Source organism: Crocodylus siamensis, chromosome 6 (genome assembly GCF_052110815.1).
Source record: "Crocodylus siamensis isolate JL-2025a chromosome 6, ASM5211081v1, whole genome shotgun sequence".
In the NCBI taxonomy this organism is placed as follows: Eukaryota; Metazoa; Chordata; order Crocodylia; family Crocodylidae; genus Crocodylus; species Crocodylus siamensis.
This window is the reverse complement of record NC_143400.1, coordinates 74,784,042-74,800,296: the sequence shown is the minus strand read 5'-3', so window position 1 is coordinate 74,800,296 and position 16,255 is coordinate 74,784,042. Positions and strand designations below refer to the sequence as shown.

The 16,255-nt window shown below is 40.9% G+C and overlaps 1 protein-coding gene across 1 annotated transcript in view; it reads right to left on the bottom strand.

Annotated features, from left to right (window-relative positions):
• Positions 1-12,270, bottom strand: part of LEKR1 (leucine, glutamate and lysine rich 1) — a 137,057-nt gene extending 124,787 nt beyond the window's left edge. Inside the window, exons 1-2 of the mRNA XM_090054129.1 lie at positions 12,220-12,270; positions 9,798-10,012 (exon numbers count right to left, since the gene is read on the bottom strand). Of these exons, the coding sequence (XP_089910255.1) occupies positions 9,798-10,012; positions 12,220-12,270 (266 nt within the window). The remainder of the gene's footprint in view (positions 1-9,797; positions 10,013-12,219) is intronic.
• Between the last annotated feature and the right edge of the window lie 3,985 nt (positions 12,271-16,255).

Below are 16,255 nucleotides of genomic sequence, written 5' to 3'. Positions count from 1 at the left end.
AAATTTTGGAAAAAATTATGAAGAAGTCCATTTGTGAGAGATTGGCAGAAGGCATGATGCTGAAGGATAATGAACATGGTTTCATTGTGGGCAGGTCATGTCTGACCAACCTCATCTCCTTCTATGATCAAATAATGAACCACTTACATGTGGGAGACACAGCTGATGTCATATACTTCTATTTTAAGAAGGCCTTTGATATGGTCTCCCATAATGCCCTTATAAAAAACTGGAGGATTGTGGGTTGGCAGAGTCCATGGTCAGGGAATGAATTCAGAGTGGGTTGGGGGGGGGGAATCAAACTCAGAGAGTGTTAGTGGATGGGTCTGTATTATCTTAAAGGGAGGTGGCCAGTGGTGTCCTGCAGGATTTGGTTCTTGGCCCCATGCTGTTCAAAATCTTTATCAACGATTTAGAAGAGCATGTGGAAAGCACATTGGCCAAGTTTGTGGATGATACTAAGTTATTGGGAAAAGCCATCACGCTAGGGTGGATCCAAGTAGTCCTGGACAAGCTGAAAAGGGTGGAGCGGAACCAGATGCAGTTCAATAAGGATAAATGCAGAGTGCTTCATCTGGGGAGAAGTAACCAGTGATGTGAATATAGGTTAGGAGGAGATGTCCTGGCCAGCACAATGGCTGAAATGGACCTCAGGGTTATTATTGATCAGTGGATGAGCACGAGCCACCAGTGTGAAGCTGTAGTCAACAGAGCGATTAGCATGCTGGGATGCATTAGCCAATAAATTGTGAGCAGGGCTAAGGAAATTATACTTCCTCTCTACTCAGCATTGGTGAGACCCCAGCTGGAATATCATGTCCAGTTCTGGGTGCCACTTCAAAAAAAGATGTGGAGAATCTTGAAAGGGTCCAGAGAAAGGCCACAAGAATGATTAAGGGCCTGGAGGACAAACCTTATGAGGAAAGACTAAGGGATCTGGGACTGTTCAGCTTGAGGAAGAGAAGACAGGGGTGACTTGGTGGCTGTGTATAAGTATGTAAGGGGTGAATAGCTGGAGCTGGGAGAAAAAAAAAAACAAAACAAAAAACAAAAAAACAAAAAAACTGTTCACTAGGGTATCCCAGGGGAGGAAAAGGAGCGATGGCCATAAACTGTTAGAGGATCGTTTCAGGTTGGATGCAAAGAAGAACTTCTTAATGGTAAGGATGATTAGAATCTGGAATAGACTTTCCAAGGAGGTGTTACAGTCCCCAATCTTGGAAGTCTTCAAGAGGAGATTGCACAGACATGTTGCTGGGATCATTTGATCTCAGCAGTATTCCTACCCAGAACAGGGGGGTTGGACTCAATCTTTCAAGGTGTCTTCCAGCCCTTAATTTCTATGATATGATTAAGAGAAAATATGTAGTCTTTGTATCAAAAATAAAAATAGTTAAGCACACAGAAAAGAGAGGAGTAAATAATAAGAACACCACAAAATTTTAAACATTTTTTGAAAATTGAGTCCTATCTGCAATTAGCAAGCAATTGTTGACAGCAATAACTACATGAAGATGCTCAGACAATTGCTACTAAAGTTATTCACCAATTTCCTGAATCATTATTTGCAGTTTCTTATAGGTACACAACATGCTGTTACATCAACTTGATGTACAGAAGGGTGCTTTAATTATTGCACATGTATTATATATTTGCTATGGACAAACTAAGTACACATACTACCCTCAGATAAAAGAAAAATTGCTTGGCAAAACAACAGTATCTGATATATCAGGTCAGGTTATATCAGTAAATAATAGACTGATGCAATAAGGAAGCCACCTTGCACCTAATTACCAAAAAAGCAATTTAAAAATTATACAAACTGCAGATTTCGCTATACATACAGGCTGCATATGTTATAATGAATAGACTACTGTATGTCTCTCTTTGAGCACTGATAGGTCTAAACCTAATTACACTTAATTAATGGCAATAACTACTACTTAAGATAAGCCACAGGCACACCTTGCACTAGACATAAGTCCATACATGAGCTGTCTTTAAGCAAACAGCTGCACCAGCACAGAGCTCAGCACAGACTACCTCACCCAGCTTCTCACACAGGTTTCACAGCCTGTGCTGAGTTTTACTCTATCTTGGATACTGACAATAGTAGATCTTCAGTAACTATACATTAAAAACAGCTCAGGTATGTCTACCCATATATATTTCATGGATTTTTCCCACAGGCCATTTCACCATGGTATTTACTAAAAATCACGTAGTGATTTTAGAGAAACACTATCATTTCTACAGATTTACTCTTCACAGAATGAGAAAGAAGTGTGTAAGCTAACAAGCTTTCTGTTGAGAACAGGCATGTAAACACCATGGACCAGTGCCAATATGGTATTACTGTTTTCAAGTGAACCATCCACTGACCCGGCAAGGCTAAGACAATGTGTGTATGCCTTCTTGTTAGTGCCATCTACTTATACAGCTGCACTTCTATAAATACTGAAATGTCAATGAAGATTTCAAATCACATCACTGTATATATTATTTCTAGAATTGAACTGGCTTAAATCATTCATTTTCCATACCACTGCCTTGAGAATTTCTGAAAAAATAATCAGGCTATAAGAACATTCCTAGAAAACCATGTAATAATGTGAGCAGGGAGGTTGCCTGTTTTGTTGTTCATTTCACTCAGCCTAGGTCCTCAGCAATTGTAACTCAATTCCACATGATCACAGAATATTTTTTTAAACAGAATGATAAACAAAGTCCTAATTAAGAATAACCCAAAAATCAAAATGCTGATTTGGTAGAATTGCTTACATGTTTTTAACAAAGATTTCCTCCCTACACATCTGATGAACTTTGTTTTGATTCATATTACCAAACTGCATGCTGACATTGCCAATAATATTCCAGTGATATGAAAAGGTGTCTTACCACACAACTTGCAGACTGAAGCTCTGTGTTATCAATGCCCAGTTGGCTTGGTATGAAGATTTTTAAACTCCAAGCATGCAGAGTAACTTACCTAATTCACCTTAATGTTATAGCTTTCATAAATAATCATCCTGCCAGCAACAAGTTTACCTTATGCAAACTAGACTTCAAAATATTGAACGGGAAATCCTATGGTGTTAAAGACATGCTATAACACCTAAAAAATAAAGTCTACAACTCAAGAAAATGCAAGTTAAAAGATACAGGGAAGAAGAAGCACCAGGCAGTCACTACACAATTAAAATACAAAAAACGGGTATGTTACCTTTTAGATTTTATTATTCTTGAGTAAAGTTTCAATAGCCCCCAGGTGATAGCCCTCCCAGATGCAGTGCTGCACAATGTGCGTGGGGCAGTTCCACTCAGTGCCAGTGGTGGCAGCAGCAGCACCTGGCTGAGAACTCTTGAGGTAAGCTAAGGCAGCACAAATGTGGTTCTCAACCAGGGTGCTGCCTAATACAGAAATGTTACGAAGGGTGCCTGAACCACTGGTGTAAAACAAATTAAGCATGGATCATAGAAAAAAAGATTGACAAGAAAAAAAAAAAAAAATCAAGGTACTGGGACAATATAGTCTTATAAATCTACTTCGTTTGGGCCCTTTGTCATGGGGAAAATTGATCATGTGAATGTTCTACCCCAGAATAAAAGTGACTTTTATTCTAGAATAAGTACTTAGCTCACAGAAAGCAGAGCATTTACTCCAAGCTAATTTTGGAATGGCATCTATATTAGAGAGTTGCTCTTAAATAGCTAAATAATACTGGGATGGCTACTCCAGAATAACTGTCAGATAACTGTGCTGATCAATTGCTCCCATGTAGACAAGACTTCAGAGAGTAGGTAGTTGATCTTTGAAGGCAGAGCAAACAGGAGTCTAAAAGTAAAATAAAGAAAAAAGGCATGGGGTCCTACACCTGAGAGTGAGAGATCCAGTTTTTTCATCACCCACAAAAGAAAAGGCAGTTTCAACCAGTGATGGAATCCTGGAGACTGAAAAAAGTAATTACCAGCCTCATGTCTGCCATGCCAGAACCAGGATCATGGCAGTGCATGGAATTATGCATGCATGTTATAATTTGCTAGGCAAATAACACTAATAACAGTAACTAGTGACACAAGTAATTTCTCTCCCAGAGACCTGACAGGATACTAGGGTACCCAAAAGCTTGTCCAAATCTACCCCAGCCATGCAGTTGGTCCAGTAAAAGATATTACCCACATAACACCATTCCTCTTGCATAATAACAGAAAAACAAGGAAACAAAAAAAAAGCAGAGAAACTCAGAAAGGGTACTTCACAGGGCCCAAGAGCTTATTTATTTTGTATTACTAAAATAAGGCCTGGTTGGTAGCCTATTGAAAACAATGGTTACACACTCCCTACGATTTGGTGGGCTTTGCATCAAACCTATACTTCAGGCCTCCAGGAAAAAAATTGCCATGGTCTAACTTCTATTAACTGTTCAACCCTGGCTATAAAAGTTCTGTTAAATGAAAAAAATTAGTCCACCTCTAGAAAATATTCTAAGCCAGAAGCAAGGGCTGTTTCTACAATTGCATCATCTACCAGTATACTGAATCCTGCCTTTATGCAGCAAGTACTTGATGCCCAGAGCTGTAAAAGCAATTAGAAGCAAATGCACTCCTCAGAAAGAGGTCTTCTAAACCAAAAAAACCCACAAGAAATATTTATTTTTTACTTCACTCCAAACCCAGAGCCCAGAGCAAATTTTATATCTGTCTATCTATAGATAGATAAATATAGATATATATAAAATTCTGTAACTTCAAAATGGACTACACAGACAGGTTATGCTACTGATGTCTAAACCCAAGTATTTTAGCGTTAATGGACTATTAACAACAACTGCTAATTGATGTTCCCTCCAATGTCATAGTCAATATTTAATTGTTACTCTGCTTGAGTGGCTCACAAAATTGTTAATGGATTAGAGTGCTTCACGTGTTGGCAGGCCATTAATCTAATGCAGAATGATTCTCTTCTGGCATTTCCAATGCATTCTAAACCAGTCTCAACTAAAAATTAGTAGTAGTAGAGGGCTCCTTACTGCCTAGTGTGTTAAGAGTTACCAATTTAAGTTCAGTTTCTACTGAACGCGAGTCCCTGACATAAAAACAGCCACAAAAAGTATTTAGCGTTAGAATGATGACTGGTTAGACAAAGGCTTTGAATTACTGTATCATCACTAAGGACAGTCTCTCCATAATAATGGCAGTATAAGTTGGTGAAACACTGCAAGGAAGCCTTCAATATAGCCACTTATTTCACACCAATTACTGGCCAGTTAGACAAGTAACAGAACAGTAGGCTTGAATTCCAGAGAAATCCAAAATACTTTAGCTTTTTACAAACAATATATTGTAACCAACTAAATAATAATAACAACAATAATAAATAATTATCTTATTGATCTAACTTGAACAGTACCACTTACAGTCATGTTATAATATAAACCTACTAAAGGAAAATAAAAACTAAATTCAAAGTAAGGGCAGAGAAAATGAGGATGCAGGGAACAGTCCAGAAGATACAGGAGAAATCTGGATAAGAGAGCAGAAGAGAGAGAGGGAAAAATAATGGAAACTAGTTCCTCAAAACTTAGAGCTTAAAGAGCTCACAACCCTGAATTTCTTTTATAGATCAGAGTAAAGGCAGCAGACAAGTAGTTTGGATGGACAGTTAGTTTGGATGAAGTTTGCTAAAGCACTATGATATAAGGTAAAGACACATAAGCAAAAGATGAAATACAGAAAATAAATGTTGGTGTGTAAAAAAACGAAAGAAAGAAAGAAATCCACAATGTGTTACTGAGCGTAACAAGAAACAATCTTTTCTTTGGTTATTAAATAATCACAAATGAGAACTATAAGGTGTATACTTAGGGACTTATGGCTGAAATAATACTTCTGTAGGTGAAAGGTAGAAAATGGACAGGCAAACCCACCCTAGTCAAAGTTGTGATTGTGGCTCATATAGTCATACCCAAAATAGCTTTACTGCTATCAGCTCCAAGCTATCTGGCTAAGGACAGACATTCAAAAAGCCTGAATTGATTCAATCTTTGCAAGTTAGTCTAACATGCAAAGCTTGAACCGATTTGGAGGTGGATAGACATTCCCTTTTCATTCCAGAAATGCAGACACATGCCTGCAGTGGCTCAGGCTAGAAGCCAGGGTGGGGGATGGCTAGAACCCAGCAGCAGACTGTGATTCGGGAGGGTTCCCCCCCTCATGAGCAGCCCAGCAGGGAATGTTTATCATTCCTAACTTGTGTTTATCAACCCATTAAGAAAACAAGAGAGGGACAGTACTAGCTATTTGTTGATTCTACCTTGTGTGCCACTGCTGAGATGTAGCCAGCATGTGGTCTGCCAGCTAATGCTGAGAAGGAGCAGGGAATGCCTGCTTAGCGGGGATGGGAGGGAAGGAGAGGGGAGAGGGTGGAGCAGAAGCCAGGCAGATGCCTGCAGAGACTGCTGGAGCAGCAGCCAGGGAGCAGGGGGTACAGGCCAGCTCTGCCGTGGATCAGAGAGCCCCATCCAGCCCAGAGAGCATGCTGGGATGCTGGGGAGGTCTGATTTAACTTAAACCAGCAAGGGGTCTGGGACAGACATTGCATAAACTGGTTTGAGCCAAATCAGTTAAGTCTGATTGTCACGGAGTGGGTGCAGGGGTGGCCATGATCTCGCTAGCGCCCCCTGCCGTGTCAATTAAAGGTGGCCCAGCACCCTCTTCTCGCCCGCCATGTCTTTGATCTTATAAAGTTCAGTAAGGGAGGCTGCCAACTTCCACCTTGACACTGCTGGTATTACCTCCGTTCCAAGTGGGGTGCTTCAACACCCCCAGCCTTATGGGCAATGCATGCCTTCAAACGTCCCCCTCAGCACGCCCCAAGCCTCGCAGCTATTCCCGGGCGTTATCAAGCCCTTACACTTCAGCGCCCTACCTGGCGCCCCCCCGAGCTGGTTTCACCACCAGCGCCCCCTGTCTGGGGCCTATGTCACGCTTCCCACGGTTGGGGTTCACGTGGCTGTAGCCGTGCCTGGCCCCCTGACCCTCCTTTGGGGTCTTACGCCCTACTCAGGCTTTACTCCCGATACTGCCCTGCTGGGCTGGGGTCGGGATACCCCACTAGCTCCAGGGCTCTTCGCTGCCTCCTTTTAGCTCCAGGGCTGGGCCAACGCGCCCCCAAACAAAGCTGAGCCCTCACCCTTGCCCCCTCTGGGGCCTGTGCCGCACCTCTCGCGCTCGTTGCCCCCCCCGGGGCCTACATCACGCCTCTCGCACTTGTTGCCCCCCCCTCTGGGGTCTCGCGCGCGCATTTCCCGCGCTTGGGGCTCAGGTGGCTGCAGCCGTGCCTGGCCCCTTGACCCTTTCCTGGGTCACTTGTCCCCCTGGGCAAAATACCACCCTTACGGGCTGGGGTCCAAAACCCCACACACACCGCGCCTCTTTGGCGCAAAGAGCTGTACCCCACTGGCACCGCTTGCTGTGCCACTACTGGGCACCTGGGACCCCCAAATTATTGGGGAGCTCCCATGAGGCCTCCTCACATCCTTACGGCCTCACCCGGTCCTCCGGTGTAACGATAACGAAACCATGAGCCAAGCGGCTGCAACATAAACAAGAAGCCTACCGGCTCATAACGCAATCATAAGCTCCCGAGCTCATAAACCCAGCTCCGCTCTATGCTGGCTCTGTCTTACCCTCATCAGAGTTCTCTTTACCCCTGCAACATTGCAGCCAGTCAGAGTGGTCAGACTGCAACCATTGACCCGGGCTGCTCAGCTCGCCCGCAGAGCTCCTGCTCCTGCTCCTGCTCCTGCTCCTGCTCCTGCTCCTGCTCCTGCTCCTGCTCCTGCTCCTGCTCCTGCTCCTGCTCCTGCTCCTGCTCCTGCTCCTGCTCCTGCTCCTGCTCCTGCTCCTGCTCCTGCCAGAGGGGAACTGCTAGCTAGGCTACGGCCTGGGCTGTTTATAAAGGCCCGGCCCTGCCCTCTTCTAGCCAGCTGACCAACATTAGTTGCCCTAGCATCCCTCACCTGTGCTGCCCTATTAATTGGCAGCTGTCCTTATTACTGGTGCTAGTAGCGAGCACCCTAGTGCTCTGCTACACACCTTCCCCCTTAAGTTCTTCACCATCATCAGGAGCGGGGCGGGCAAGTACCCTGCGACACCGATACTACATTCAACCAGATTTATCTCAAACCAGTTTCAGCCATTTTCAAACTGGTTAATATGCACTGAACATCTGTTCTGTTACAAGTTTAAACCAGTTTTTGATCACTTAAACTGGTTTATGTGTAATGTCTGTCCCTAGCCTCTAAACTTAAACTGAGATTGCCACGTGGGATTGCAGGCCATGCTGATGTCCATATTGCTGCAACTGTTAGTGGTTCAAGAGCTAGCTTGTTTAAAGCTATCCTTTATATCATATTGACTTGTACAAGTACCCAAAGAATGAAAGTAATGAGGAAAAGTTTAAAAGAATAGGAAAAAGGCTTTGAAATAGCTTCTATATTTGGGTTTCTCCTGTCTTCCTAAGATCAACTGTGAGATACAAGAACAAACCTATCCTCTTAAACTAGGAAAAGGACTGTTCATTGTATAACTAGGGCTTCTAGTTCTATGCTTAAAGTAATTTTTGCTGATAAATAGCAAGAAACATAAAGCAGATTTATCTGATAAAGGAAGCATTTGCATTTCTTGGTCACTGCCCTAGAGCTTCAGTTTAAAGCTATTCCAAATCATTCTCCCACTGGTAAGTTGTGCAGTATTGACTGACAACAGGCATATATACAACAAGGAACAAACATATTGCATATGACAGAAATATTTGTATAGCCATGTTTCCTAGTTTCCTTTGTTGCTCATTTGGGGTTTTTTATTTTTCATTTTTAACCTAGCAACAGGACAAAAAAACCACACAAACCCATCCTCATAAAAGGTAGGAAAATGTTATTGTAAAACCAGGTTTTAGCTCTGAGAGTTCAAACTGTCAGTAACCTTTATTTTATTTTATTCTTTCCAGTTTTGGATAATAATTGCCTGATGGAATGAACTTTTATTATTAGCAAGAGTTTCAAATATTTCCATCTATGAATCCAATTCTCCATTTTTATTTCTATTGTGATTATGCATATGTCTCTAAGCAAAATCAACCAGATAAAATATGGAAAATAAAAGAGTTGTATGTTTACAGTACTGCCATAGGTACTGCAGTTCCTGTGAAGGCAACATTTTAACAGATCCTACTGGAACTACATGGAAATAACTTACTTTATACATGACTATGCATTTGTAAGGTAAGTTCCTACATAATAAAGACTTCAAAGCCATCTCAAAATGAGTTCTACTTTCTTACTGGTTTGAGTACTCTAAATAATTCTTTTTGGGCACTGGATTTTAAACTCTGAATGTCAGAGATTATGTTATTCCTTTAGCACTGTAAGGTGTTGTGTGCACATGTTCTGATTATAGTACATTAATGATCTAAATTTTGATTTGAACCATTATAGAGAATTTGATTACAGGACAGGTAGTCCAAAGTATCTGATTTAGACTACTTCCAATATTTGTCTTTAGCCATCTCTGAAATAACTTCTAACCTTTCTTTCATTTTAAATGTAATAATTGGTTCTAAACTATTCAGATACTAAATATTTAAATAATAAACACCACAATGCTATATAAACTATACCTGATATTGGCTGATTCTGGCAGGGGAGGCAAAATGTATTGGCTGAAACTTCCTTGGTACTAAATTAATTTGTATTGTTACATAAAAAAAATAAGGATAATGAACATGTTCCAACCTTTCTGTTTTTGATTCACTGTCAGTTCTGCAAAGTTCAAAGTCCTGGCTAAGAGACTGCAATTCTGCTTGAAGCCTTTTCTCCCGTTCTACACTTTCCTCATAAAACTTCATCTTGTTTTCCATTGCTTTTACTTTTTCTTCCATCAGCTTAAATTCATGAAGGATCAGATAGCTGACTCCACAATATTTACATACTGTTTCATCCCGGGACATCTAAAAAAAGATATAATCAGACTGTATTTAGGAAACTCACTGAAAGAAATTGGAATACTGAATCATTCTGAAATATGACCCATTTAAACTATTCATTGCAAAGGAACATTTCTGATCACAAAATTATTTATTGTTTTGCCATGAAGTAATAGTGAAAACAGTTGCCACATTAGCAAGAACACAAACTATAATAATATATCTATTTTTGGGAACCTTACAAGGTGTAGGGACTTTTCAGTGTATCTTACATAACTCCCATTATATCATCTAAAAAGGGAAGACAAACCTCTGATGCAGTTTTTATGGATAGGTGGTATAAAGAAAATAAACCTTTACAATCTCTGAAGTTATTTTCTTGTTGTGACTTTCTGACTGTGTGAGGCAGAAAGATGTTGAAGTTTGTTGTTTCCTGATAAATAGTTTTCTCTTAGACATAACATCTGGAAACGAAAGGAGTGATATACCCCAACAGAATTCACATTTCATAATGACTAGAGTAGTGGTTATCGTGAGATATAATATACATGGCATTTGTGTGACACAGAAATTCCATCTGATTTGGCAGGTGTGAAGTAATTCATCAACATAAATATTCAGCACATAATGGGCAACTAATTGAGCCACCATTTCTTAAAATGAGAGAAAAATTATACATTTATGACACTGCAACACTTTCAGCAAAGCTTAGTGAAAATCTAACAGGCCCAGAAAAATGCACCAAGACTCTCAGACATACATACTAATCAGTAGAGGTGTGTGAAACAGGCCATATTTGTTTTGGATTTGGCCCGAATCCGAATCTGCAGATTCGATGCTGACTCGGAAAAATCAGTGATTGGGCCATAGACACAGCTTTAAAAGTTTTTCTACATATCTCAAGGTACCAGGCACACCTCGTGAATGCTGCAAGGCTGGGGCAGATGGAGTGTGCCACAGGAGTGTGTGATGGGGGGCCCCCATGCTTGGTGGTGAACCCAGAAGTGGATCAGAAGTGCTTTTGGTCCACTTCCAGGTCTGCTGCCAACCACACTGGGGAGCCCCCCACACTCCCATGGGACACTTATTGCCTGGTACCTTGAGGTACATAGAAAGACCATTTAAAGCTATGTCTATGTCCGAATCATCAAATCTTTCCAAAACTCTCCAAATTGATTCGGAGAGATTAAATGATCTCCTGATTTGATTCAAATTTGGAGATTCAGCCACCAAATCAGGCTGAATCTCTGCCAGATGGACTAAGGACCCAAAGCTTCACACAGCCCTACTAGTCAGTAGATTGTCATCCTTGTGCTTTCCATTCTGATCTCTCTCTCCAAGACTTCAAGACCAAATTTGCTTGGTTTAAAAGTAAAATATTTTTTCTCTCACAGTCCTGCAAACTCACCCCCATCTATTTTAACTAACAATAAACATTCCGCAACTATTTAACAATCTTATTGATACTACACAAGCCGGAAGAGGTGAGTAGTGGTGACAAGTAGAAAGATGATCTTTGCAGTGCATTCTGAATCTATGGGAGGGAAATAACGTAAGTGTCAGGGAGGTCACATAGGAGGTGATTAAAGTAATCAGATTAGGAAATGGTAGGGGCCTGAAGGACAGTCTCAGTTGTATATAGGCAGACAGGAAGGTCAAGTCAAAGAAATACTGTGTAACAAGTAGCTCAAAGATCTCAAATATCTGGGGGTCAGAGATAAGTGTCCAAAAAAAGCACCCAAGCTGCAGGCCTAAGCAACAAAAAGAACAGTGTAATATTTTGAATAAGGAAAGAAAGAGTATTATGGATGGCCTGAAAAAAGTTCAGTTTTGCCCAGGTTATATTAAGTCAAAAGGAAGATAGCTAAGAGATTACGTCAGGGAAAAAAACTGAGATGCAGGACTGAAGAGAGACATCTGTTTGGAAACCATCGGCACAGATGGTATCTGAAGCCATTACAATGGATAAGACCACACAAAGAATGTGGAGAGACAAGAAAAATGGGTCTCAAACAGAGGCATATAGACACTAACAGAAAGTGAGAAGAGCAAAGAATGACCAACCAACCAAATAGGATGATAAACAAGAGAGGACAAGACTTCAAAAAGGATGCGACCTAATGTGTCTAGAGCAGCAGAAAGGTCAAGGAGGCTGAGAAAGGAGTAGAGGCTTTGATATTTAGTCAAAGAGAGTTCACTAAGGATAAGTTCATACCAAAGTGACAGTGTACCTTAGCTAGGAAGTTCCCAAGCACACTCATTCCACTCATTCCCACTTGCATGTTCCAAACCCAGAATTATACCATGGCATCCCACTACTGCTGCCCTCAAAACCTTAATCTCAGGTGTACTTGAGACTGGCTGATGAGGATGGCCCTGAAACAAACTCATCAGTGCATTTCTGGGGTTGAAAGTTATGAACAGCATGGGTAGGTAGGGCATGCTCAGGAACAGCCCAGTTGGAGCATGTTGCCACAACAATGCAGACATACCCTAACAGGGCTTGATGAGAGCAGTTTCAATTGAGCAGAGATGGCAAGCCAGACAAGCATATCTACAGCATACTGGAGAATATCTGCATTTTGGGGTTGGACTCGATCTGCTGAGGTCCCTTCTGACCCTAGCATCTATGAATCTATGAATCTGTGACAGAAGAGAAATGCGAAGCAACACATGAAGACTTTGTGTTCAGTGAACTTAGAGACAGGGCAGAAGAAAGATGGAAGAGTAGCAGGAAAGACAGGTAGGGCATTCAATATATCAGAACATGAATCACAGAATCATAGAAAGAAAGACTGGAAGGGATTTGTTAAGGATAGAACTGGCCAAAGCAGCAAGTACTTAAGATTTGATTTTCATGGGTGACTTCAACTACCTCGACATCTGCTGGGAAGATCATTCAGCTAGCTACAGCAGATCAACCAACTTCTTGGTGACTACAGATGGCCTGTTCTTGACACAGGCTGTGAAGGAGCCAATTAGGAGTAAAGCCACTCTGGACTTGGTGCTGGCCAAAGGGGAAGACGTGCTAAGTGACCTGAAGATTGAAGATGCTCTGAGTGACAGAGATCACATTCTGATCAGATTCACCATCCACTGAAAGGCCCCAGCTCCACTGGCAGAACAAAAGTCCTAGATTTCAGATGGGCACACTTAGGTAAACTCAGGAGTCTAGTTGAAAAGGCCCTTTGCAACCAGCAACTGAACGACTTGGGAACTCGTGAAGGATGGCACTTCCTCAAGGAGGCTATTCTTACTGCTTAAAAAGAGGCCATCCCCATGCGATCAAAAGGAGGAAGAGGGACTAAGAGAGCCACTTGCCTCAACAGAGACATTACGGAACTTCTCAAAAAGAAAAAAGAAGCATACATGAAATGGAAAAATGGATCAGGATCCAGAGAAGAGTATGTTCATGCAGCCAGGGCCTGCAGACATGAGACAAGGAAAGCCAAGGCATACATGTAATACAGAGATACTGAAAATGAAGAAAGCAACCAAGCAATCCCTTGGACTGACTAGAGGAAAAACAGAAAGAATTAACATTTAGTTAAAAGGAAAGTTCTCAAAAATTATCAGAGTCCCTATGTCATGGTTCAGAAACATGTATTATTTTTAAATATACCTTCATAAAAATGGTAGTTAAGGAGGTTTGCTCTGGAATTACCAAGCAAGGTTTATTTTCCTGTCTCTCAATTTTGCCTCAGTATAAAATGACCATAGCTACAGTGGCTCTGAATGAACTGAAAAATCAAGTTTATTTTTCCTGGCAGTTACAATCTGTGCTTGGAAATATGAAACTGTTATTCAGAATAAATACCATAAGGTTCCAAGCACTGAAATTACTATATTGAAAAAGGTCTAAATGAGCTGTTATGGGGAAGGGAGGAGAGGATTGTTATCCCAAAAAGAACATTGTGCTCCCTTGCAGCCCCACCACTTCTGTCTGTCTTTCAAATAAACAATTATGGACACTTTGCTCTGTCCCTACATAATATCTATGTCACAGGTCAAAACTGGAATTTAAAAATGTAAATCTAATAACATCAGAATCTTCAAAAGGAGCAAGTCTGTTACAGGTTTTCTAACTGAACTGACTAGTTTGGAACTATTAAGTTTAAATTTAAAATGGTAATATACAAAAATAATTCCCATCTGGATTTAAGGGGAAAAGGTTGTATTTTGTTTGTTTGTTATCTCCCCCCACCCTAGGCAAAGTAAACTAAAAATGTAGAGGACTGTCAATAGCACTTTCAGTTTCTGATCTTGAATTGTCTATCTACCCAAGAGTCATACTAAAATGAGGTGGTTTTATGAAAGGGCAGAAGGAAAGAAAGCTCTGTCTCCCCATCAGAGCCTTACTTTTCTCAGTAAAGTGCTACAGTCACTGGAACGCAAGGTAGATATTCATAAGCCACGTTTAAACTAGCTGACTCTGTGACTGGTAACAGCCTAGCTATGGCAGCATGAAGCTCAGCACAGGCTGTACACTAAAGCAGTATAAAGAAAAGGCATGATTCACAGGTGAAAATGCAGCTAAGTCAAGGCCTGATCCTGCTAAGTGTTAGGCCCCTCAACTGTCTTTAAAGTCAGCCTGACAGGATTAAACATTTTTAAAAAAACGTTTTGTTTTTCTTCATCAAAGTGCTTCTGCATCAGTTAAATAATGAAGGAAAGGAACTGTGACTGCCTCTCTCTAACAAGTGTGTAGCACTGTACTGTTCTTGATATTGCTATCTGTTATGGTTACACTGCTGATAAAGTTACTTTGAGTTTCAAATAGGAATGCAAGATGAAACATGTATACCTAAGACTTAGAAAAAAAACATTATAAACATCCAACAATAGCTACAAACCTAAACAAATATAATCATTATTTTTTTCTGTGATAGGACACAGAAAAGAGAAACAATTAATTGTAAGAAAACCAGTACATTGAGGGTATGGCATAGTATTAAATAAAGTATGCAGTAACCAACCATCTGAAATAAGATTCATTTTCAAACTTGAAAAATTTACTCCTACAAGAGGGCCACATATTTTATTGCTTAGGTAGACTTGGCTGAGCTCTCACCTCTCTGTGGCTGCTTCCCTTGTCAGAACATTATTGATTTTGGCAAAAATTAGATAGACAAACTTGATTCCAGTAAAATACTTTCCAGAGGGGCGAGGAATGCTGCAATGACTTGCCATTTATAAAGCCTAAGATATCTATTAGCTAACTTGTTATGGTCATAGTGATCTCATCACTACAGGAGCTGTCAACCTACAACCTGCAGGCTGAGTCCAGTCCTTGAAGTCCATTTGGCTGTAGAGGAAGTGTTAGCAGTGGCCAGATGATAAGCAAGGCAGTGGCAAGAGGGTAAGAAGCATGGAAATAGCAGGGGATCTGTTCACAAGGGAAGCAGCAGCATCAGTGTTACCATGTTCAGACCAAGCTCTGTTAATTCAGCCTGCCACTGCTAAAAGGTTGCTGACACTTGATCTATAGCTTGGCCAACAGATTGCTACCATCTGGTTGCTACCTGATTGCTTCTCTAGTACACTTGTAGAAGAGGTCTACATAATACAGAGTGCACAAAAGGAATGAAACAAGAAAAGATCAGAGATGTATGTGAAGGGCTCTGTAGGCCTCAACCTGGATGAGTACACTGAATCTGGCTATGGAAAGACAAAACAATTACACCCATTTAGAAGTACAACTTACAATGAATTAGCTTGATGTGCGGTAACTGTGTTATGCATCTGATCTGTCTCAGAGTTAGTGGAAGCTAAACTAGTGATTTATCAGCTATTTCACTTTAGGATAAGCTACTCCAATTTAGTTTCCAGTTACTGTAAATAGATTGGACACACAAATCAGGTCAGCTAATGTGTGCTCTTGACTGGCAAATCCTCACACTCCTTTTAAATAAGTGTAATTGTTTCATCTCTCTGCAGTCTCTGACATGGTAAAAGACAGAGGGCCACCCAAGTGATTCAAGAAAAGAGAAGTTGTGATTGAAGCAACAGAAAGAAAAGATTTCCTTCCTTAGTACTGCAGTTTTGGATAGCAGCATGCATGTGGGGCAAGGGGAGTATAAAATCAATGGCAAGTGAGAAAGGGGGTTATATTAAGGCAGAGCTGACCAACATTTGGATATCAAAATACTTGCTTTTTGTTTTTGTATGAATGTACTGTGTGTATACACTGATATTCACATGTGGGAGAGAGTCCTTGGACATCAAAAGAGACAGGGTAAAGCAAATCACAAACAGAAAACAAAGCTA